Here is a 23611-nt window from a genome sequence, read left to right as displayed (position 1 = left end):
ATCAAAATCCAATCTCTTGGTTTCCAGTTCTTCAAATATAGGAGACATTGACAGGCTTCTTAGTATTTCACATTAGTCATTTTACAAAGTTACAAAACTGACTCCCTTAAGAGTTCCAATTCCATTATACATGTTCTACTCACTGGGTTTGCTCAGCAACTATATTTAACTAAAGTCTGACATCTTCCTAATTACAAGAGAGATTTTAAGTATTAGCACTGCTGTACTCATACGCAAGTTCATTTACTTCAGAGCTACATATTTTCCGTAATTTTTTCATGAAAATTAAAGGTATCCTAATGGCAATTAAGACATGAAGTCAATCATGTTCAGTCTTAAATGTACAGTCAAATATTCAAGGCATGGCTTTGTTTTTGGCAAAGGATGAAGGAAGTACTAGAAAATAGCCACAAATATGCTTGGTTTCAATTTCCATCTGGTCAAAATATCTGTGCCACCATTTATTTATGCAAGCCATTAATGAATATTCGATTGAAATCAGTTAGAATTCAAAGGTGTCTGACATAGTTCCTTCATTATAGCTAGACATTGTCCTCACCTAGATAGGAAACTGAAAATTGTATGTACACTGCTCTAAGCTCATGCGAAGGTCATGATTACAAGACTTGAATCCAGATCTAGTTAAAGCCAGGGTAAACCCATCAAAATGAATAGAACTTAAATTAGTAATTACTTATTTCATTTGTCTGCTGTATGTCTAAATCCCAAGCCAGCCTAATACCTTCTGTCTACCCATCATCACAACAATGTGAATGAGATATAAAGAACTTCACTGTCTGTCAATAAGTTTCTGAACCACATGTCAGGTTTTGCCATTCACATATACAGCCCTAAAGAACCTGGGACCTGGGGACCCTAGGGATTGCCTCATTCCTTATGTCTCCATCAAGTCTTTGTGGTCTACAGGACGAATAGTTCTAGCAGTGCTGAATGTACCTGCAATTTGCCTTAGGGATATATATAACAGAGTGTTTAGTGTTATAGCTCCCACTTACATTATGCCTGTATCTTCAGTCTTTAGACATCTTTTCAGGACCCACCTGTTCATGAAGGCTTTGCCTGAAGGATTATCCAGTCAGTGTCATGATGATTGACCAGTGACATTTTACTGTTTTTATTACTTTATTACTTACTTACTTACTTACTTACTTACTTACTTTATTTATTTATTTATTTATTTATTTATGGGTGGCATTTGTATGCTGTCCCATCACATAGCCTCAATATTGTATGACTTCATAACTGGAAAATAGTGCCTAAAGCTATGCAATCAATGATGATGATGATGATGATGATGTGACTCATTTTGTATATGCATGTGGAGGATTACAACAGTTTGATGTCTCAAGGAGCAATTTTTCAATCTGTGATTCAAAAAACAACAACCTGGCTTTACCTATGTCCCAGGTGAATGGTTTTTTTTCCATTTCCTTCTTTCCAATGACATACCAAATGCAAGCCATCCAATGAGCTAGCAATGCAAACATAGACATAAGAAGCGTCAGAACGATAGTGCTGTGCTGGGAATAACGATCCAACTTTTGAAGAAGACGTAAAAGACGGAGCAATCGTACAGTCTTGAGAAGGTGGACAATGGACACCTACAGGAATTAGAAAGCAAAATGGTATTTAGCCATCTTTCCAAACAGTATAAAATTTCCTTCAATCCTCAGATCTATGGAAGCCATGACAATTCTTGTTAGCTTTGGAATCTTGCAGTGCATGTTCTCAAGTAAGTCAGGCATAGAGTATGATTTAGAGAGGAGGTCAGATAGAGTTAGCTACCTTGCACTAATCTATGTTGTAGCATGACCTGCTTAGGGTATATCAAAGCCCAGGGGTGTGTGTGTGGCTTGGACAAGGACACTCTCTGCCATTGGAAATAATATGAAGAGCCATCTCATCTTGGTACCTGCCACTCTTTATGCTACTCAGCACTCCAGTTTCTGGCTTTTCACTGCTTTACCTCATTAAAGAAGCTTAAAATTTCCATGACTGGTTTGTCCAAACACTTCACAAGGCCCCTCATTTGGGTCATTTGCCTGCCTCCAAAGCTATATATTTAGAGCTATTTTCAGTCTTCCCATTCACACAACACTTTGGTATTTCTTTGAATTAAATAACATCAACATTAACTAACTCCAGACATTTTATGATCCTCTCAGAACAACTTGTGGCTTTTCCCTTGTTCATGAGTTGCATCCATTATGGGTACATATATTATAGGTATTAGCTTGCACACATCTATATGAATATTTATGATGAAAACTATTGTGCATACTTATAGTAACTGGATGACTGAACTTTATTTATTAGGAACCTTTACTCTCAAATACTGTTATCCGTTTTGGGGTGGGGGCTCATCAGTTTCCCTGAGCTTGGCTCCACAGACTCCAATCTTTGTCACTGTCATGGCTTGGAGTTCCTGGTGAACATACCCAGGAATCGTGCAGCGCTCACCAGGAATCAAGCCCTGTGTGAACACCGTGCAAGTGGCATCCCTCATCGGCGTCAAGTGCTGCAGCCTTTGCTTGTGTGACATGTGAGACAGCATGTGATGCGGAGGAAGGTTGCCAATCACACACTCATTGCTCCATGAGCATTCGCTGACTTGCTTTCAGCTCAGCTTTCCTTCTAAGACAAGGCCTAGCACAAGAGGAAATCCAAGAAGGGATGGATTCCACAGAGCTACATCACAACCCTACTCTCAAGCACATTTTGTATTCAGTAACTGCATGAAGGTTCCTTAGGCCACAGTGGAAGGAATGGAAAAATGAACAGAAATGTGTTCTGTTCCTCAGAAATGTACATGTGTGCTATTAATGTACATGTTATTACTAAATTCCTGTGGGTGACTAATAAAAAGATCTATCTATATGTTCATCCTGTATACCAGGCAACCACCTCCAACCCTAACACTTAATTGCTTTTAGTAGTAGAGCAGAATTAGTTTTCCGGAACAATCACCCTAAAAAAAAATATTCTAGGAACAATACAAATAATAAAAATTAGCACAAATTATGCCCTCAGGCTTACATTCTTACTCAAAAGTAAGTCCTAGGGTCTTCAAAGGGCTCTTCTTGCACATCAGCATGCATAGGATTGTAACCAAAAATGTGTAATAGAAAGGGAGCAGGAAAAACCAAAAGCTAGAACAGCCACTAAAAGTCAGTGACAGAAAGGAGCTTCTATGTACTCCTCTAAGAAAAGGGTTATGTATGTTGAAGTCTGTCTTTCATATAGAGCTGTATGCAAATAACCTCTTGAAATTTTCCCTCTTATTTGTGGACACAGAAATCTGGAAGATAATTTCACCCAAATTCTCAGGGTGCAGAGAGAAATTCTCAACCATTTCTCACAGGTAGGGTAGCCCATTGGCAGGGCTTCAAGCACTTACAAGAGCTCTCCATTTCCAACTGACTTTCCTTGTAAGGTTAAGCAATTTAGGGTGCAATTCCATCAAGATGAGCATGAACCTCTGAACTCAGATGCAGAGTAGGAAGAGCGACTGTGGTGATGTTTTCATCCCTGTTTCCCCCACTTTTTCTCCCACTCTGCCTCTCCCACTCTTTCTTGCAGTAGATCTATGTTTTCCTACCTCATACCCATGTCACTCACATCACCTCATATCCTAGCCATTCCAGACTCCCTTCACCCTGCCTTCCCTTCCCCAAGCTGGCCTTCCTCGGTTTGGAAAGCATTCAGCATGGTTCCTTTGACACTGGCTGTTAGAGGGTGCAAGAAAGGAATCAGGACACCAATTCTCAGCTTTGAGGTTGCAGGCTGCATTTTCAGAGCTGGAAATCTGCACTTTGCTGTTGTTCCTGAAACAATTTCAAGGAGCCACAGGAACATACTTTCAGATTAGTTAAAAATTTTCAGCCACAATGATCAGAGCTCAAAGTAACCAAGTGTAACAATGTTAACATGCATGCAAGAGCTGCTTCAGCACGCCCCAAGTTGGAGTCCTCCAGATGGTTTGGTCTACAACCTCTATAAATCCCAGCCACCATGGGAATTTCAAATGCACAGCTCTCTACCTGCAGGTAGGTGGGCAGGAAGAACACGGAAGTGGCTCTCATCTTGGGCAGTGCAAAATTGCTTCACTACACCAAAGCAAGCAGCACTCCAGGGCACTTAGCTATATCTCCGAATTCAGCAGATGTCAAGAAATGCTTCTCAGCAAAAGTTCTATGGTGAGAAGACCACACAATCTTTCCTTTTTCATATCTCCTGATACATCTGTTCTGCAATAGTAATGCTAAACTACTGTAATACACTCTATCTGAGAATGACCTATGGAAACAATACATAGATGACTAATCTTAGTGCTCCTCTACCATTATTGAACTCCATTGGCATGGAAACCAAAGCCTGAGTATCTTCCAGAAGTACAGGAAGATTTGCATTTCTTTTTATTGGCAAGGGATATAAAATGAAACAACAGTTTAAGTTTAGTATGTATATAGATTTCTTTTTAGGTTAATGCTCACATTTCTTGATGTTTCAGTTGAATAGACTGTTTTCAGGAGCAGAAATATTTCCTGCATAAAACCTTTATTTATTTATTTATTTATTTATTTATTTATTTATTTATTTAGGGGACTTCTATGCCACCCCATTCACCGAAGCCTTTAAATGTTTGACTTTTCCTGAATCTCCTCACTGTCACTGTTTTCCCCATCTGTTGCTGCTCCTGCCCCTAATTAGGGTATCTTTTCTGGACAAATCCTGGATTGTGCAGTGAATGTGATCAACTCTAAGGGCAAAGAGAACTGATTCAGAGGGACCCATAATTCTTGGTGTGATCACTCTGGCTCCCTACATATGTGATGTACAGCTTGATAAAACTCTTATACATTTCACAAAGCAACTAGCAAATCAAAGAGTTCAGATTTAGGTACATGTTCCTGGGCTGGCAGAAACAAAATATCCCCCCCCCCACTCTTCCATATAGCAGTCCTTTCAGCCCCCTTAAAAATGTTACACAGAAGGTGCGGAATAAGATAAGCTGTGTGTAAGGTGAGTGGGGATAGCTCTGAAGATTGGGTAAAGGGACCTTCCATGAACATGTTATTTCCATCTGCAAAAAGCAGATCCTGGATCCACCACAAGTTTTGCTCTTCTAATAATTACAGAGGAGGCATTGCTAAATCTTTAGAATTATCAGAAGCCTGAAAAGAAGGAAGTTGCCATCAGCATTTTTCCCTTTTATGTGATACATATAACACCATCAATAGAGTATCTCAGCGCTTCGTAAATAGTACACCCATTCATCCATTTCTCCATCCATCTCTCTCTCTCAAAGTAAAATCCTAACTTCATAAAACTTTCATTTGTGTGAAAAACGTTAATGGTGGCCTCAGCCAGAATGATTTTCTGAGTGAATGTACTTTGTTACAATGTACACAATGATCTTTTGATAAAGGGGGCCATCAAGGCATTAGCAGAGAAATACTTCAATCCTTTTTCCTAACATTGTTTATGGAGCCGAGTTACCATCTTCTGGGCAATGGGTAAGTGTCTTGCCATCCTGCAAATCACGTCACATTATTTAAGAGACAACTTACATTACAACCTAAATAAATTTGAGAAATAATTTCAAAAGCAAAATCAGCAGATGCTTAAAAGCCACTGTGGCTAGTTCATTTTTGGAAGGGATTTTAAAAAAATAGATCTTGTGAAATTTTGATATCCCTAACAAGTGGAGCTCATTCTGCCTCAGCTTAACAAACATTCTAAAAGTTTTCCTGAGACATGATATATAGCTTCCAGGCTTTCACAAATTGCTTGAACTTGCCAAAATCTCTTTAAAAACAAACTTTGGGCACTGCTCCAAATACATTACTCACATTTTAAGCCACTGAATTATCTACTGATTATAAGGAAATCAACTTTCTCTGTATTGATCACAATATGTGTAATAATGGATAATACATTGCACCTCATAAGCATTTTCAACTTTTTAAAATGTTAGAAGACAATTTCTTTGCATCTCTAAATATTCCTGCTTGCCCTAATGACACGAATCAATTTTAGGGAACATTCTAACAATAACAACACATTACTAAGTTTTTGTTTAGTGTTTGAAAATGCAATATATAAATAAAGTAGGGCTCACATAAAATGCCAGAGGAAAAGGGAAAAACCTGCACCTAAGTGTATCATGCTAGCACTAATTTTAGTACGTGCTTCTCTGCCTGCAACCATAATATGTCCATTTACAGCATGGACATCTTAAGATGAGTACTAAGACCAGCAAACTGCAAGGGCCATACTCACCACATTGACATTAAAAGCATAAAGTAGATCAAAAGGAAGTGCAGCAATTAAATCAATGATGAACCAGGTAGTTACATAGTGGATACAAATAGATCTTGCTTCAAATATTACTTGGCCAGACTTGCTGACGTACGTTGTTCGAAAATTTAAAATAATATCTGCTTGACAAAGAGAAAATCAATTGTTAGAAATACTGTTTTCTTTACATGATTCGTAGTGGATGGAAAAGCATTAAAATATTTTCTGTATTCTCTTTAGGAAATTGCTCAGATGAGTGATTTATAACAAAAGATATTCTAACTGGAAATTATCCAGGATCATGTCATTATTATTATTAATTACATTTCTGCACCACTTGTAGTCAAAGAACTCTGGCAGTTTCACAATATTCAGTCACCCATGCAGATTTCAACCTGGCCCAACCCTGCTTAGCTTCCAAGATTAGGCAGGAACAGGCCTTCCAGGCTATAGGGAGCTGTGTATCTTGAGGTTGTACAGTACTGCTAAACGTAAGAGCAGAAATAGTTGTACATGTACTTGGTAATGGAAATGATAAAAATCTAAAGACACACAGCTTCTTACTTCATGATAAGGGCTCAGTATAATGGGCTGTTTTCATTCTATGTCTTCAGACCACTTGTTTGATTGGTCACACGGATATATACTCACAAGCGTGCACATGCTTTGCTTAAAACTGGGGTTCAGAACCTCTTTCACCCCAAAAGCTTGGGGAAGCTCTCACTCATTTCTGAGGTGAGCAGAGGCAATGGCAAAGGGGGAAAGCCAATTTAAGGGGTAGGGCCAAAATTACAAAAGAAGGACAGACAGACAAAAACTCTACCCCCAAAACCAAGATATTGCAGTTTAAAACATCTACTGTCTGCAAGGGGCGGGGGGGGGGGGGACTGAAGACAAGCCAGAAAAGGTGTGGTGGTTGGGTGAAAAGACTATGTCCGTTTGGGGAACTTGGGGAATTCCAACTGGAATCCCTAGAAGGCTAGGGATTTGGCTGCTGAGTCAAAGTTTCTCACCCTGGCATAATAGTTCGTAACATTAGATGCATGGATTTTTGAATGCTAGAGTAGTGTTGTACAGGCTACCTAGCTGACTCCATAATGTGGGCATTCAATGCATAAGCAGCTCTTATATTATTGCAAACCATGGGAACAGTTGAAGTTTGTCCAGGTAAGTAGCTCTGTGAAGTAAACATGTCTGACCCAATCTAGGTAAACGAAGCCATGACTAAGTACCGCTTCTGTCAGTTGTCTTAATTATTTCCATGTTTTACAAGATGAGGGTCATACATAACCCCAGACTGTACATGTAGCTTTTAATGATGTCAAGAACATGGATCTAACTTCTACAGAATGTCAAAGGAGTTTTACTGGAAGCTGGAGGTGCTGGTATAAATTTTACTAAAACAAAAACTGTACTTTTCCTCCAACAATAATGCTTTGGTTACACTAGAAGCCAGCTTCTCTCCATCAGAAGTAAGGGCTTCTTTCTGCCCTTCCATCTGCACACAATCTACTATTTTGAAGAATATGACAAAATGAAAGATGGATTTTTAATCCAAGATATAACTAATAGTGCCACAGAACTGTTTCCCCCAGAATTTAGCTCAGAATGACCTGGATTTTTTAAAAAATGCCATTTTGGAAAACTATTTATGAACATTATTTATGTTAATTTCTGTACCACCCCACTGCTGGAGCTCTCTGGGTGGTTTACAACAATAACATAGTTATTTGAGAGAAGGATCTGTTTGATCTCCAAAAATAACTGCTTTCCATCCTGAAGATTCCATGTATATAGAATTGACTTTTATTTACATGTTATCTCACAGCCAGTTCACATAGCACATTCCTAATTGGGTAGAAGGGTGTGTTTCTTTGCACACACAGCAGTACAATCTGACAGTGACATAAATTGCATTGCATCTGGGCATCTTGCAGTAGCTCCTGTCACATACCACCTCCCACGGCTGCATATTCTCCTGCGGAGTTTCTTATTTGCTTAGCTTCTACTGCATATCCAGAGCTCAGTTGTTCCAGTCTGGAAGCTTCAACATGCCAGAGTAAAACAGGTAGAATTCTAATGTACTTACAAAGATTTATGGTCATATGGATTATTGAGGAATGACGTTGGCTTCTTATTTGCTACTGAAATTAATTCAAGGTGCATGTTATCTCCTAAAAGCCCTAAATGGCTAAAGGACCATATGACTGAAGAAACATCTTCTCCACTTTCATTTGCCTACATATTATGATTTTCAGAGGAGGCCTTTAACTGAGAATCATGAGTGGCAGAAATGCATTGGGTATTTACAAAAGAGAGGGACTTCTCCATGGCTGCATCCCTATGCAAAGATGGTTGGTGCTAACTTTGTTGTTTCCCAACATGAAAGAAAAACATTCATTTTGCCCAGGCATTTTAAACGATTTAAATTGATTTTCTCACTTACTTTTTGTTCTTAATCTGCATTCTTCCATTCAAACCTGGAAATAATTTAGGACAACCTGAGTCTTAACCATAGTTTTGTCAGCAAGGGAAAATGTGGTGGAGATTTACTCCAAAATCATATTCATGATGTCAGTGTCCAATATGCAAGCCGTAGTTTGCCAGGACCCACTGCTTTAGTATCTAGATATGATTGAAGGGGTCACATATATTCCATATAGCCTGAAGTATAATCTTGGAAGCTAAGCAGGGTCAGGCCTGGTTGAATCTTGACGGGAGACCTGACTCCTGCACTGAACAAGGAGTTAGACCAGACAGTAAGCTAGGTGCCTTCCAATTGTACGATTCTATGATTCTATAGGTAAGCAGATGACAGATAGATAACTCCACTTTCTGTGTCCAGGGATGTGCAAATATAATTACTAAATGTGCACTTACAGCATCTAATGTTAATATGGTTTCTGACAAGTATGTCAGGTTTTATAATTGCGTTTTCAGTTCTACTCCCTGATTTGCTTATAAATATACATAAGTTGTAAGTTCCTTTTGTGACCAACTATTATTCCAGCAAAGTGTTGCCAGTGAAGAGCTTCCGATGAAAAGCAATCAAAGTACTGGAACATTTTCACTGTGCATATTGTTCTTCACCTCTTTGACTCCTCCCGCCCCCCAATAAGGCAGTTCTAGCAAATTTAAAAGCTGTTCCCCTCTACCAATGGCTTCTCCGTATTTCCTCGCTTGCTGTCACTGAATATTCATATTCTACAAAGCTCACATTTACAGAAGATTAATTAGGTTTTATGTCCCGACCTTCTAGAAAACCCCACATATGTTTAATTGGTCTCATTGCCATTTATATGGTTTGGCTTTTAAGACGCTAAGATGTGGCATGGCTATGACAGATTTCTCTTAGTTCTTCAACAGTGAAATAATAAGCATTTTTTTACTTTTAGTTCTTAATTAAACTACATTTTGCCAGCCTACTTGGAAATAAAATTGGGACACTTAAAACCTGGTTTTATCAGCCTACAAAATGGAAAACTCATTAATTTCATTGCAGGAAAATGAAGCAGTGGACCATCCTTGCTGAGAAGGAACAGATAAATACTCCCTTTGGTCTGTTCTACTAATGGCAAATCATGATGGCAGACATAAACAACTGATTAGAAGATATGTGTATTACATTATCTTTCATGCTTCGTTTTTCTACACGTAAAAGCCAACTAGGATACATAAACTTATTTACTGGTTTAAAATGATTACTTCTAATATCCTACAACAGAATAGCTAGATGGAAGAGGTTCCTATATGCATGCTTTTAAACAACACTTCTGCAAACTTTTGCTTTGCTTCTGAATATCCCCTATCTACCTCCAGTTGGTGATTAAAGAGGGGGACTCTTGAAAAGTAAAGAGCTATTCCCTAGATGGCAAACTCAGTAGCAGTGAGGGTGACATTGTGTGAGTACAGGCATTCCTCAGAGATATTGCAGGTTTGGTTCCAGACCACCACAAGAAAGTGAGTAATGAAAAAGTTTTGAAATATTGCAAAAACTACCAAAATGTGATACAGAGATGCGAAATGAGTGAATACTGTTGGAAAAAAGGTGCTGATAGACTTGCTTGATGCAGGATTGCCAGAAGCCTTCAATTTGTAAAAAATGTAGTATCTGCAAAGTACAATAAAATGAAGTGCAATAAAACGAGGTATGTCTGTAGTGTGGAGATGGAAGAAACTGGCTTTAGAATCTTTATGGTTAAGTACAGAATAGGCCCACTGGTTTGGTACAAACATAGTGATTTCTAAGTAAAGATTCCTAAAGTAACGGAATGAACTATATTTCAAATTCAGAAAATGTTTTGAGATGTTTGCAATATTTCCCCATGCTTTTGCAAAAGATTTTTGTAGACAAGAGATTGGTTGTTATCAGTCAATGCAAATGTAGCAAGTAACATGACAAAGTCTTCCATTCTGCCCCCTCCTCCTGTACAGTTGCAAATTTAGCCTGAAGCAACAAAGTTTATATGCTTTCCTCAAACTTGGTGTGTTTCTGATCTCTGATTCTAATAAGGTCCTAAGAAAACTTGGACTGACCAATGGAGCTTTTCTGCTTGGGATAATCTTCAGATATGGACCTTTCTTCATTATCAGTGGTGGCCTTTTTTGTAGTTGTGACCATGGTGACCAGCAAGGTGATTACTGTGATTTTCTTTGACATCCTCAGTGATGCTACACTCTATTGTGAGGCTCTCCAGATCCCTTGCTTGGCCTTGAGCAACAACTTTACTAGGATACTCTTGTGAATGCGCACAGACACTCTGCAATGACTGCTAAGTCATTCAGTCTACTAAGTCATACAGTGGCATTCCCTAGCTTGACCTCTCCCTTTTCAATCACTGCATGGGGAGGGACTTAATTTTAACTCATTTATTAAATTGGGCAATCTCACTGATATACAGCAATGAAATTGCTGAAATTGTGCCTCATGGGATGCAGCCCACATCTTGGTCCATGCCCATGCTAGGAACTCCTAAACATTCAGTAGCCATTGCACCTGTATGTTGCTGAATTTATAGTCCCTGGCCCTCTCCATTGCCTTGAACTAATCTCCTGTAAATGGCCATATCTCACCCCGCATCCCATCACACACAGGAGTCCTGATGACCTCATGAAATTGAAGAGCAGCCATACTGCCTCAGACAAAAGGCCCCTCTTGTCCAATGTCCTCTTCTCACAGTAGATGCAAAGGATATAAACTGTGTTCCAGTTTTTGTATGCAACTTTTTAGATGTTATAGGGTTAATTTCCTTTCTCCACATGTGCTGGACCAAAGGGTCAAACATTCAGGGCTCAGTGCCAATAAATCTACAAAAGTAGAGGGGCAAAAGGAGAGAGCAGAAGTTTGAACAGCTGGCCAGAGAAAACCCTGAAGGAAATTTTCGTCCATACTGCAGTACTGAAAGGTTTGCAGCTTTTCAAGATGTAGTTTCTGTGTGCAAAGAGCTCAGCAGAAGGAATTTCAGGCAAATGTTAGGTGACTTAATTGGTCAATGCTACAGGAGAACAGACTAGCTTTAATGTAAAAAGTTGAGGAGAAGTTGCAGTTTTCTACAGCAAGACTGAAAATAAAAAGGTTGGAAAGTTTGAAGGAGGCATTAACAGCTAAAAATGTAGCACTGGAATCAGAAATTAAAAATGAATCAAATTTGCTGGTGCAGAGGGAGGAATCCAAAGCCATCCCATGAGAGAAACAAACAATTAAGTAAAACAAGTTGCATAAAGAGTATGGCACACCCATGCATTATGTTTCCTATTAGTGTTTGTCCTGGGCTAGGAAGGGAGGGTCACTTAAAGCCATTCCTCCCACCCATGATAGTCAAGCTGAGAAGTGTCTATGTTTCCTAAAAGCCCTATTCCCATGGAACAGCTTGTGGATTCAAAGGTTCCAACCTAAACTTCTGGCAAACATTTAATAAACTGCCATAGGAGAGATTTCAGAAAGTTTAGTCAAAAGATAGGGAATATATAGACCAGAGTACCATGATTAAATGACTGCCATTTATCAATGAGGCTGCACAGATGTTGAAAAACTGATTTTCTTACCTGTGTAACTCTTTTTATGCTGACTATAGCTTTATCCCATCATTAGAGAAACGAAGTGAATCCATCACTTTGATGTAGCCTGACAACACTGTTTATTGTTTTAACATGCATCTAAAGATTGGTAAACTGATTCAAGACATGAATAACATGTAATGGTCCCAGTGATGAGAGATACAAGAACCAAGATGGAAAATGCCCATGTCATTTGAACCCTAAATAGCAATATAAGAAGGAATGGCTTTCATTGCATTTCTGCTTAAGTGTCATGAAAATTATGCATGGATGGATGCACACAGGAAAGCAAGCATGACTGTGGGAGAAAGACCAGATTCCTTTTATGTCTGGCAGAAGCAAATAATGACCAACCTGCTTATCTCAAGCAGGAATTTCCTATTCTGCCTCTATACAATTTTAATGCAAAATAAAACTTAATTTGACTTTGTTATTTTCAACTTACTCAGAGTTAGTCCATAAGTTATCCACCTATAGCCCAGTCTTGTCCATATTTACATTAAACATTTTTACAGATTTCAGAGGACTTATACACAGGTGAGTATCCAAGACCCCACATCTTTCTCTGTTTATATCTTGAAAATCTTGCTAATGAATCCTCTGTTTTAGATTGCTCTTGGTTTGAAATAGAAACATTAGCAACACTTTTTAAGGAAGCATGCGAGTCTCATTAAATCTTGTTCTGGCACCTGAGAATGTTTTCTTTCTTCCCTCAGCACAAACAAAGATGTGTCTACACAGGTAGGAATATGAGATAATGACCTGAAGAGGTAGGATTCTGGATTTCACCACTTGGTATTATACGTGAGGATACTGCTTATGATGTTCTTCCATGTAACACACATGTTCCATATAGTCATCTTCTTGTATTAAAAGACTATCTTGAAAGGAAGGAAAACTCTTGCCCTGCTTTGCTAGTTTTCTACTCACAGGGAGCCTTTTACATAGAAAACCGTTAACAAATACAAGCACCCTTCAGCTATCTAAAATACAGTTCCACCTATTACATCGGAATTCTCTCACACTGCAATGCATCAGTAGAGCAGACCTAACTTAAGTAACAGCTCTATAAAACTTTTGTCAAACAGACTGGGGAATATTGCATAAGACATATCACTTTCCTAGAAACAACCCTCCAAGTCTAATGTGTTTCATTTGTGAATATGAAGAAATTACAAGTTTGAGGCAGTTCTCCATCGATTTTACCATAGATTTATAGTATTTATCTTTCATAGTTTATTGTGTTTCAGTTTTCCTTCAGCATCTGTCACATTATATATCAATGTGTCCTACTGGAGCTAAAAATAGCCTTGTTTGATTTGTTCACTGGCTGTCTTTCCATTTCAGTTTTTGCTGTGGAATTTTATATATTCACATAAAGGGCTTGCATCCATATAGGTAAAGCTGAATGGAAAATTATGTGGTCCAAAAACCCACTCCAGTGACTATATGAAACGTGAGTTCCTTGGAGGTGTTGTAGATGGCAATGTTGCAGGAGAAGTGGGGCCATTTAAAGTCATGTGAACACATGGAGTTAGGGAACAGGTTTGCACTCACCCATTCGCCATGAATGTACAGTGGTACCTTGGCTCACGAACTTAATCTCTTCCACGACTCTGGTCATGACCCAAATTGGTCGTGAGCCAAATCAAATTTCCCCATAAGGTTCAATGTAAATAAGGTTAATCCATTTTGTAACTATTTTTTTTAATCACAAAAATTTGAAGCAAAGTGACAAAGAACAACAAAAATTGCAGCCATGGCCATGACTGCGCCATCTCCTCACCCCCCCATGACCACGATTGCGCCCATGTTCCCTGCATGAGTGCCACTGCGATTGCAGCCATAGATGGGCACAATCACAGTCACACTTGGGCAGGGAACATGGGTGCAATTGTGGCCATCTCCCCCCTCCAAGTGTGATTGTGGTCGCGCTCGTGTGCAGAGTTTTTTTTTTTTTTCCTGACATTTCTGTTCACAATCCGATTTGGTGTTGAACTGAGGCATTTGTGAGCCGAGGTACCACTGTATCACAAAGTATGAAAGAACACCCAAACGAATGACTGTAAAAAAGCAAGAACCCCAGCTGCACAGAAAGTGTGTGGCCCAGTTGCACAGACCCCATAATGAATGCATGGTGAAAGGGGGTGTTCATTGTTCTGTCTTCCCATGTTCTCCTAGCATCTAAAAAACTGGAGGAGTTACTCAGTTCCTATGTCATAGGTCATCTGCAAAGTTAACTAAAATAGCAATCCCTTGCACATCTAACAGGGTGCAAGTCCCCTTGAATACAGTGGAATTTAGAGTAGACATAGAGGTAAGGTTGCAATTCGGTAAGGTTGCAATTCTACGACTATTTACTTAAGGGAAAAGCTTCACTGAAGTAATGAAAATGAATAAAATAAACATGAAAAGAATTGGGCTACTGTTTGGCTGTTTTTGGCAAAATAGACTGCATTTGCCAGCTGAATATTTTAATGTTCTCTGCAGTATATCACAAACATTATAGCTCTTTTAAACAATCGGACGCATTGTAACATAAATAAATAGGCAAAGGTTGTTGTCATAGACTCTGGTGGTGTAAATACGAGGTAATGATCCATTTGTATACAAGAATGATGGGGGAAATATACACATCTGATTTTGAGTACATTCTTTCAAACATTTTTGTCTGCATCAAAATTAGGTTTTAGGAGAATATAGATGTGTGAGAAGTAGAAAATTACTGTGACTAACAAACTAGAACAGGTAAAGCTATGGATCAGTGATTAATAAAGGTATTGTGATTAACGGACTAGAACAGGTAAAGCTGTATAGATCACTTAATGATTAATAAAGTTATTGTGATTAACACAAACTAATAGACTACAAGATGTAATTGGTAGACATGGCATTAAACTTTTGAACTCAGAATCCAAAGTACGGCTGCATAACTAGCTAGTGCATATTAATGGTGCCTCCTACTATGACTCAGAAGGTTATTAACATGAACAGGGGACGTATGGGCAGGTGGGGGTAACATACAAAGGAGCAGTATGATGAAGGCAGATGGAGAAGAGTGTGAACTCCCAGTATCCCAGCCAATGGGAGAAAGGAGGCAGGGACTTTGCACGAGAAGTAGGGAATAAAAGGCTGTGTAAACTGCTCCTCCGGTGCACTACCTTCGGCGTGAGTGTCTGGTCTGGCCAGAACGTATTAAACCGTTGCTGCTTGGTACTTTGCCTCCCGTATCGTCATTGCTTGGATTTCATTCCTTACAGATGGAATAATTCAGATTGAGGCTATTTCACAGATTCCTATGGTAGGACTGCAAATTCAAGAATTTATCAAGGAAAATGAGCTCTCGTTATATTTAAAAAGATAAAGGTTTCCCCTTGACATTAAGTTCAGTCATGCCTGACTCTAGGGGGCAGTGCTTATCTCCATTTCCTAGCCAAGGGAGCCAGCGTTTGTCCACAGACAGTCTCCATGGTCATGTGGCCGGCATGACTAAACACTGAAGTGCATGGAACGCTGTTACTTGCCCACTGAAGTGGTACCTTTTTATCCACTTGCATTTGCATGCTTTTGAACTGCAAGGCTGGCAGGAGCTGGGACGGAGCAACAGGAACTCACTCCATTGTGCAGATTCGAACCGGCGACCTTTCGATCAACCAGCCCAGCAGCACAGCGGTTTAAACCACTGCGCCACCTGCAGTCCTGTGTCATATTTGAGAAGCATATTATTTCGGCTCACATCAGAAATACTGCTTCATTCAAAGTGTGCATTGTTATGGGCATTTTATCATCTAGGTTGGATTAAAAATTGACGACTTGCTAGAATAAACAGCTTAACAATTCAGGAAGAACAGGGGCTAAAAGGAGATGTCTCCCTATCTACACTGATCTAAATTGCTAATGAGTCAAATAAGACATAACCCTCAAATTGATCCATATTTAAGAGGATTAACAAGACCAACACTGCCTTAAGAAGCATTCTGGATTAGTAGAAGCTGTAGGAAAAAGTCAAGAGGATCAGTCTCTCAAGAATGATTTGGGCTTACCCAAAACCGCAATAATAGAAGCTCAACTAGAATACATGCAGTAGGTGAGGAAACTTCCACAGAGTCTAAGTGGTCATGTAGCCCAACCCGCCACAGGATTGCTGGTGTGACTATGAAATGAAGCTATGGAAGCTACCTGGGTTGTTCTCAAGAGCTTAGATGAATGGGCAATGCAATGTAGTAATAGCAGGGGATATTCTGCCTGTCCAAACACTTCACTTGATTTATTCTGCCTTTGTTCCAGATATTGGTTAAATATTCTCTAAATTTCAAGTGACTGACTGAGAAAGATGCACACCCAATTTTCCTGATTTTCCACTAAATTTGAGATTTCTCAAGGAATGGTCTATGTGGATTAGTTAAATTATTGTCAGGTTATTGGCATGTATTGTCTTATTGTTGATTATTGTTTATGCTGGTTGAATTTTATTGTTTGCATAGGTGTTTTATGCCAGGTGTTCCTGATTTTAAAATTAATTGTCAATATTGTATATTGCTCTAATAGTATTTTTGTACACAATTCCGAAAGCTCCATGCTAATGCAAGGCATATGAATGCCTAAATAACCAAATAATTTAATGAGAGCCAGTGTGGCGTAGTGCTTAAGAGCATGGGACTGGGACTCAGATGATCTGGGTTCTAGTCCCTGCTCAGCCATGGAGCCAACTGGGTGACTTTGGGCCAGTCACAGACTCTCAGCCAAATCTACCTCTCAGGGTTGTTGTTGTGGGGATAACATGAAGGAGGAGATGTAAGCTTCCTTGAACCCTTTGTAGAAAAAGGCAGGATATAAATTGAAAACTAAAAATAAATAAATAAATAAAATAATTAAGTAAATCTATAAAGACCTTATTTTAAGGATGTCAACTTGTCACCACAATTGTATACGAAGCACTGATATTTCCTTTTAAGTATATTTATAACTGCAGCCTTTCTAGACCCTCTGCCCCTTGCAAGGAACTCTGCAGAGGGTTTCTTTTATAGATGTATAGGGTTCTCACTTAGTGATAGGCCACAACTAAAGGCTATAATTTTATTGAGACACGTACACCATAGTGCTTAGAATCCAGCACGTGGCTATGGAAACATGGCTATGTTCAGCCATGAAGCTCACTGGCATTTTTGCGCGTGGTTCTAGCTGGCAGGGTTATTACGAGGTTCATCAGTTCCTTGCTGGGATCCCTGAATGGGGCAGCAGTGAGCACAGCCCTTTACAACTTCTCCTCACAACAAATATGGACACTTTAAAATAAAGGAGAAATGAGCAGTTAATAAATGCAAAAGGCGCATACATGAATTTTAACAGTGTTGACTTTCCCTGCTGTTTTCATTTTCCGTTTCTTAACCTATATGTGCTAAATTCAGCTTGGGAACAGGATGTCAGTGTCATGTGCATGCGCTCAGAAGAGTCCCTCACGCACGCACAAGCAGAGGAAACTTCTCATGAGAACCAGAGCGTCGATGAAGAGTTATTTCTGGTGTCAGAGGAACAAACTTTACTCCTCACTTTCACAGATGCTGAGAGTAAGGATGGATCAGATAAGGAGATGCGGAGAGAAAACCAAACAGAGGTGTGAGAACAGGACAATTTGGGAGTAAACATGAAAACAGACTCTCAATCTTCTGATATGGAGTATGAGAACCAAATAGATAAGGGACAAGGGGAATTGGAGGATGCTTGGTCTCGCAGGCGCAAGTACAGATTGGGACAGCTGGTATCCAGACTGACTGAATGATGCAAAGAGAGTGGTCACTGTGCTCCGTCCATGGAGGGGTGGCCACAAAGCGTTCATAAACCAAGTGTGGGCTGAACTTAGAATGAGAGAACACCTTTCTATCCTGTTTTGACTTTACATGCAATGCTGTTTAGAATAAAGATCTTTTTAGTATCTGATGGAGAGATTGTTTTCGTTGGGAAGGAGCGCCAGCCACATGTCAGTCGACTTGTCCCTGGTCTTCCCTGGAACAGGCATAGCAGGAAAGTTTCAACTGGCCATCGACTGAGTGGGGTCCCTAAATCCTGAAACTAGGTGAGGGGATCTCCTCAAGGGCTAGGGGAAGGTGACGTACCTAAGCTACTAACAACACAGCCAAAAGAAGCTGCTGCACGGCTGTCACAAAACTTGGGGCATGTTGGACCTGTGACCACTTCTGGCCATTCTGACCACAGAAGGGGAGCTGTGGCACAAAAGAAAGGAGGTCACAGTGTGACAGAAGGCGGATGCGGGGGCAGAACCGTACTACGGGGGCAGTAGCAAATATTCTGCCCTGCTTCGAGTGAAGAGAGAGAGCTTGTGCAGGTGCTGTCAAATGGGCACACTGATTCATTCACCCCTTTCATGGTCCTTATTAGGTATGATACTTTTGCAACAGAAATCAATTCAAGTATTTCCTCTCAGCACCTCCCTGAGACCACACCTGTAAGGCTTCCTAAGTAATTCTCAAATATGTGATGGATGGCTGCATTTAGCCAGCAGGGAAGTGCTTTTTGCATGTTCCTATAGTAACGGAAAGGGTTCACTTCTTGCATCCCAGGGAGAGGCCAGACCCAAATTTCTTTTAAAAAGTAATGGCATAAGGTACATATACAGTAGCTTAATTACATTGTCACTGGATGATGAGCTGCAATCTTATAAACATTTATCAGGAATATTTAAATATGAGGTGTGCTGTCTAGAAAAATAGTCAAAGAGATATTTGGTAATAAACCTAATGTTCCAAATAATAACCGTTGGTGAAAATAAGAATCATAAACAGGCCAATCTTATGTATGTCTGTTCAGAAATAAGGTCCATTAAATTTGACTGAGCTTCTTCTAAGAATGTATGCCTAGGTAGGATTGCTTCCTAAACCTTTAATGAATTATTTTCCTTTAATGGCACCACACAAAGTACCCTCAAAGGGGGGTTGTTCTGCTCTGCCTATGATGACCAGCCATAACGTCAACTTGGGTATCCTGTAATTTACACACTTATCTGGGATTGTCCCATAAAACCCAGTTATGCTTAATTCTCAGTAGACAATATCAATGTCTGTACAAATTGCAAATATAAACATTAAAGTAACATTAGCAACTTCATATAAAGAAAATTTATATAAAATATTCTATAGATGGTATTTGTCACCAAGTCGATTAGCTAAGATGTTTCCAAATATGTCAAATAGATGTTGGAAATGTAAACATAAAGTGGGTACTTTTTATCATATGTGGTGGACTTGTGATAATGCAAAAAAGTACTGGATTAAAATACATAGATGGATGGAGAAAATATTACAAAAATCCCTTGCTTTTAAACCCGAAGTTTTCTTGTTAAGCATCATACCAGAAGACGTTAACAGACAGGAAATGTATCTGATACTGCATCTAATCACAGCAGCGAGGACTGCATTTGCTCAATATTGGAAAAGTGAGGAGCTGCCCACCAATGGATTGACTGTAAGAAAGATCTTGGACTGCGCAGAAATGAATAGATTGACTTTATCGTTGAAGGAGAAAGAGGATACTGATTTCTATCGAACTTGGGACTCTTTCTGTACTTGGCTGGAGAAACGGGACCTGGCGTAAACTTAGAGATGTTTTCCAAACTATTATAAATTGATTTGAAATTTGACTTTAGAATGTTAAAAAATATGTAGTAGGAGGTTGACCCAGTGAATCCAATGTTTGTCATGCTCGATGTTTTCTAGTGTTAGTTTAAAATGTTAATTATATATATATATAAACAAATTGCAAATATAGTAAAATTCTTGCCATTATGCATCCTCGCCAGAAAGCCTATAGTGATTTGTAAAGCAAGAAAATGATCAACTCAGAAAGAAATCACGCATGCCTTACCTATGATAAAAAGAATTTCCACTGCAATGTCACTGACAGTTGTGCTTCGGGTTGTAGACAGATCATCATTGCCAATAAAGCAAACATTGTAAGGTACAGTCACAGCAACATAAAACGTTGCCAATAAAATAAGCCAGTCCCAGCCAGCTTTAAAAGTGCTAAAATGCAGAAGTATGAATTTGGACTTTTTTGCATCTGAAACTTTGTATTCTGGAAATGCTGGTTTATCTACAAAAACATTCTGAAAGAGAAAGAGAGAAAGAGAATCAAGATAAAATATGATGGCTCTTGTCTAGCAACTAATGGAAACCTTTTTAGCAGTCTTATTTTTGTAAAAGCTTTTCTTCCACCCAAAGCCTAAATTTTGGATAAATTTGACCTGATATTGTTCCTTTAATCCTCTTTTCATGGTTCAGCATAATCATACTTTGCATTAATGTACTGAAGAGATATTTTTATTCTCCAAGCAGGAGAATGGAAATACTTTCTGCCAGAAAGGGAAAGTGAAAATCCTTATACTAATGAACTAACTGAAGAGGGTGAAAGTGTTCAATAGAACAATTGCTGCAGACTAAAGCCAGAGGGGGTGGAGGTTACATTTTCAGTGCAGCTGCTGCCATTTCTCAAGCATCCATTGCAGAATTATCTTTTAAAACGACAAACATCTAATAATTCTGAGCCAACTTGTTCATCCCATACTTTGAAACAGAACGTCGAACGCCAAAAGCAAAACAGTGAAAACAGTGGATCTTTTTTCTTTTGCTTGACAAGCACAGCTTAAAAAGACTAGTTCTGGATTTTCTAGAACTATAAAGGATACTTATACAAACAGCCAGGGGGGTGTAGTGCACAGGTCTGAGACTTAGGTGATCTGGGTTCTAGTCCTTGCTAAGCCATGGAGCCAAGTGGGTGACTTTGGGCCAATCACTGACTCTCAGCCCAACCTACCTCTCAGGGTTGTTGTTGTGAGGATAAGATATAAGCTGCTTTGAGTTTGGTGTAAGAAAAAAGCAGGATATAAATCTAATAAATAAATAAGTAAATAAATAAGACACTACTCAAATAAGTGTGCGTAAACTGAATCAAGTTTGCTGTGCAATCTTACACATGTCTACTCAGAAGTAAACCCTACTCAGTGGGTCTTAACTCCAGGCAAGTATGTATAGTATTGTAGGTTAAAGCATTTTTAGTGTCATTTCTTTCAGCTGGAGGGTTGGGCACCTTATATTTTATTAGTGTTTGTATTTTAATTTTCTTTCCTAAGAACATCTGAACATAGGTCAAGTCAACATAATTAAAAGTTAAAATAATCTGAGTATAACCTGAAATAAACTCCCGGTGCAATATATTCCTTGTTTGAGGAAAAGAAGTCACTTCCTGCTTACATTCCTCAGAATTTATTTGAGAAAGCCACTTCTTGATGCAGCTTCAGTATCACTTACCTCACCAGCATTTAAAAATGCTCAACAGTGCAACCTTTTGGGTGTCTTTTCATGTAATTTCCAGAGTATGTAATGGAACATACTTCAAAATGTGTGTGCAAGAGTCCAGTTTAAATGAATGTAGGATTGCAGGACTATAGCCTGTAATACAAATAGCTAGACTTAAAGGCCATTGAACTCAATGGGGCTTTGTCTGAAACAAACAGGTAGAGGGTTAAGCTGCAGCTCTGGGTTTACAGGATTATAATCTTTGTTATAAATGCAGTTATTTTGATTTAGGAATGTACAGTGGAGGTCTCCAACAGAGCACTTATGGATGATGTGACATCAGAAACTCTTCTGTCATAGGACCTGTAAACACTTGAAAGTTTTTTTTAAATTCTGCTTTTGATATGGAATGCAAGTTTTATTTGTATAAGAATAAAATGTAATAAATAATAATATATTTGCAGTAAATCCATACAACTTTCTAGCAATTATACATAAACTGCAACAATGCAGACTAACCATCAAAAAAGTATATATTTGAAATTGATGTCTATACTCCACTCATTCATATTTTGACAGTGTTGTAAGGTCCTTAATCCATTCCCTTACAGGAATGTATATCCTTAGTTTTGTAACATTAGTCTTTCCTGTGTCAAAAGGGCAATGGGAATCAATTTCCCTTTCCATTTGTTAATCTCCATGAAGCAAATAAACAATTAGAAACTGTGAGCACACTGGTGACTATTAAACACTGTTCCAGTACAAAATTTATCTGTGTAATAACCTCCTCCTTAAAGAAGCAACCACTGCACATTGCAAAATACATGTTTAAGCATTAGCTATATTGCATGGCCTGCGGTTAGATGAATTAGACAATCCCTGTTTGAAGAAATATAAAATAAAAGGCTTTGCTAAAAATTTAAGCAGCCTAAGATGTATAGATGGCAAAGTTCTAGTGCACTGATTATTTATTTATTGTTTATTATTAAATTTATATTCCACTAGTCAAAAGGACTCTCCCAGCAGATTAGACATTTTGTAGTGATACTTGCTGCAGTTCTCACATTCCCATATATGCCCAAGGGTTCAGAAAAGCTAAAGTACACCTAGGGCAGAGGTTCATTGCTACTTAATTAACTACCAAGCTGTTGGACCTTCCTTAATTATGGATACCATCTTTAACAAGCACTAATAAAATTACTGGCTGATAATTTTGCTTCCAAAAGGTTGCTTTATGTCTAGCATGCTAAGATATATTATTAAATAGATAATGGTAAAGTAGCTAATAGTTTGCAGCTTTTAAGCGATTTAATCTTTAAAAAGTATGCTCATAACAGTTATGCTAGGATGGATTTGATTCACAAATGTTTCTCACATTAGTGTTGGCAGTAATTGTTAAACTATGGTTATTGAGCTAGATATGTCTTTCATTTTTAAACAAACAAGAATTAATAACTGTTGGACAATGTTCAACAAGCAATTTGTTAATCAATGCATGCTATTAAAATCACAGCCAGCTTCCTAGAATCTGTAGGAGATTTTCTTCCAGGACATCAGTCTTAAGACTGAATTGAGAAGAAACTAGATTTTTAAAAAATTGTATCACCACAATCCTATGCATGTCTACTCAGAACTAAGGCCTCAGCTGAGCAGCATTTTGCCAGCTGTGGTTACTTAGAAATAAACATTATGAAAAACTTGACTGATATTATTATTGCAATTAAAGTACAAACAGATCTACTGAGGCATAGAAGTTCATATCAAATCCAAACCCCTGTCCAAGTTTATAGCATTTATTTACAACAGCAGTGATTTGATTCAGTATCTTGGTGCCAATTAAAACAGACCGAAAGCAATTATGTATGAAAAAAATCTGTTGGCTTGAAACTTGTAAGGGCAATGTGAGCAGCTGTGCTAAATAATGG

The 23611-nt window shown here is 38.7% G+C and overlaps 1 protein-coding gene across 1 annotated transcript in view; it reads right to left on the bottom strand.

The window, feature by feature from the left end:
- KCNH8 (potassium voltage-gated channel subfamily H member 8) overlaps nucleotides 1–23611 on the bottom strand; it is a 191847-nt gene that overhangs the window by 66094 nt on the left and 102142 nt on the right. The window contains exons 5-7 of the mRNA XM_044449406.1: nucleotides 20257–20497; nucleotides 6304–6461; nucleotides 1418–1622 (exon numbers count right to left, since the gene is read on the bottom strand). Coding sequence (XP_044305341.1) covers nucleotides 1418–1622; nucleotides 6304–6461; nucleotides 20257–20497 — 604 coding nt within the window. The remainder of the gene's footprint in view (nucleotides 1–1417; nucleotides 1623–6303; nucleotides 6462–20256; nucleotides 20498–23611) is intronic.

Source organism: Varanus komodoensis, unplaced genomic scaffold (genome assembly GCF_004798865.1).
Source record: "Varanus komodoensis strain SLA01 unplaced genomic scaffold, ASM479886v1 scaffold58, whole genome shotgun sequence".
Taxonomy (NCBI): Eukaryota; Metazoa; Chordata; class Lepidosauria; order Squamata; family Varanidae; genus Varanus; species Varanus komodoensis.
Note: the sequence above shows the minus strand (reverse complement) of the source record. Positions and strands in the feature narration are given on the sequence as shown.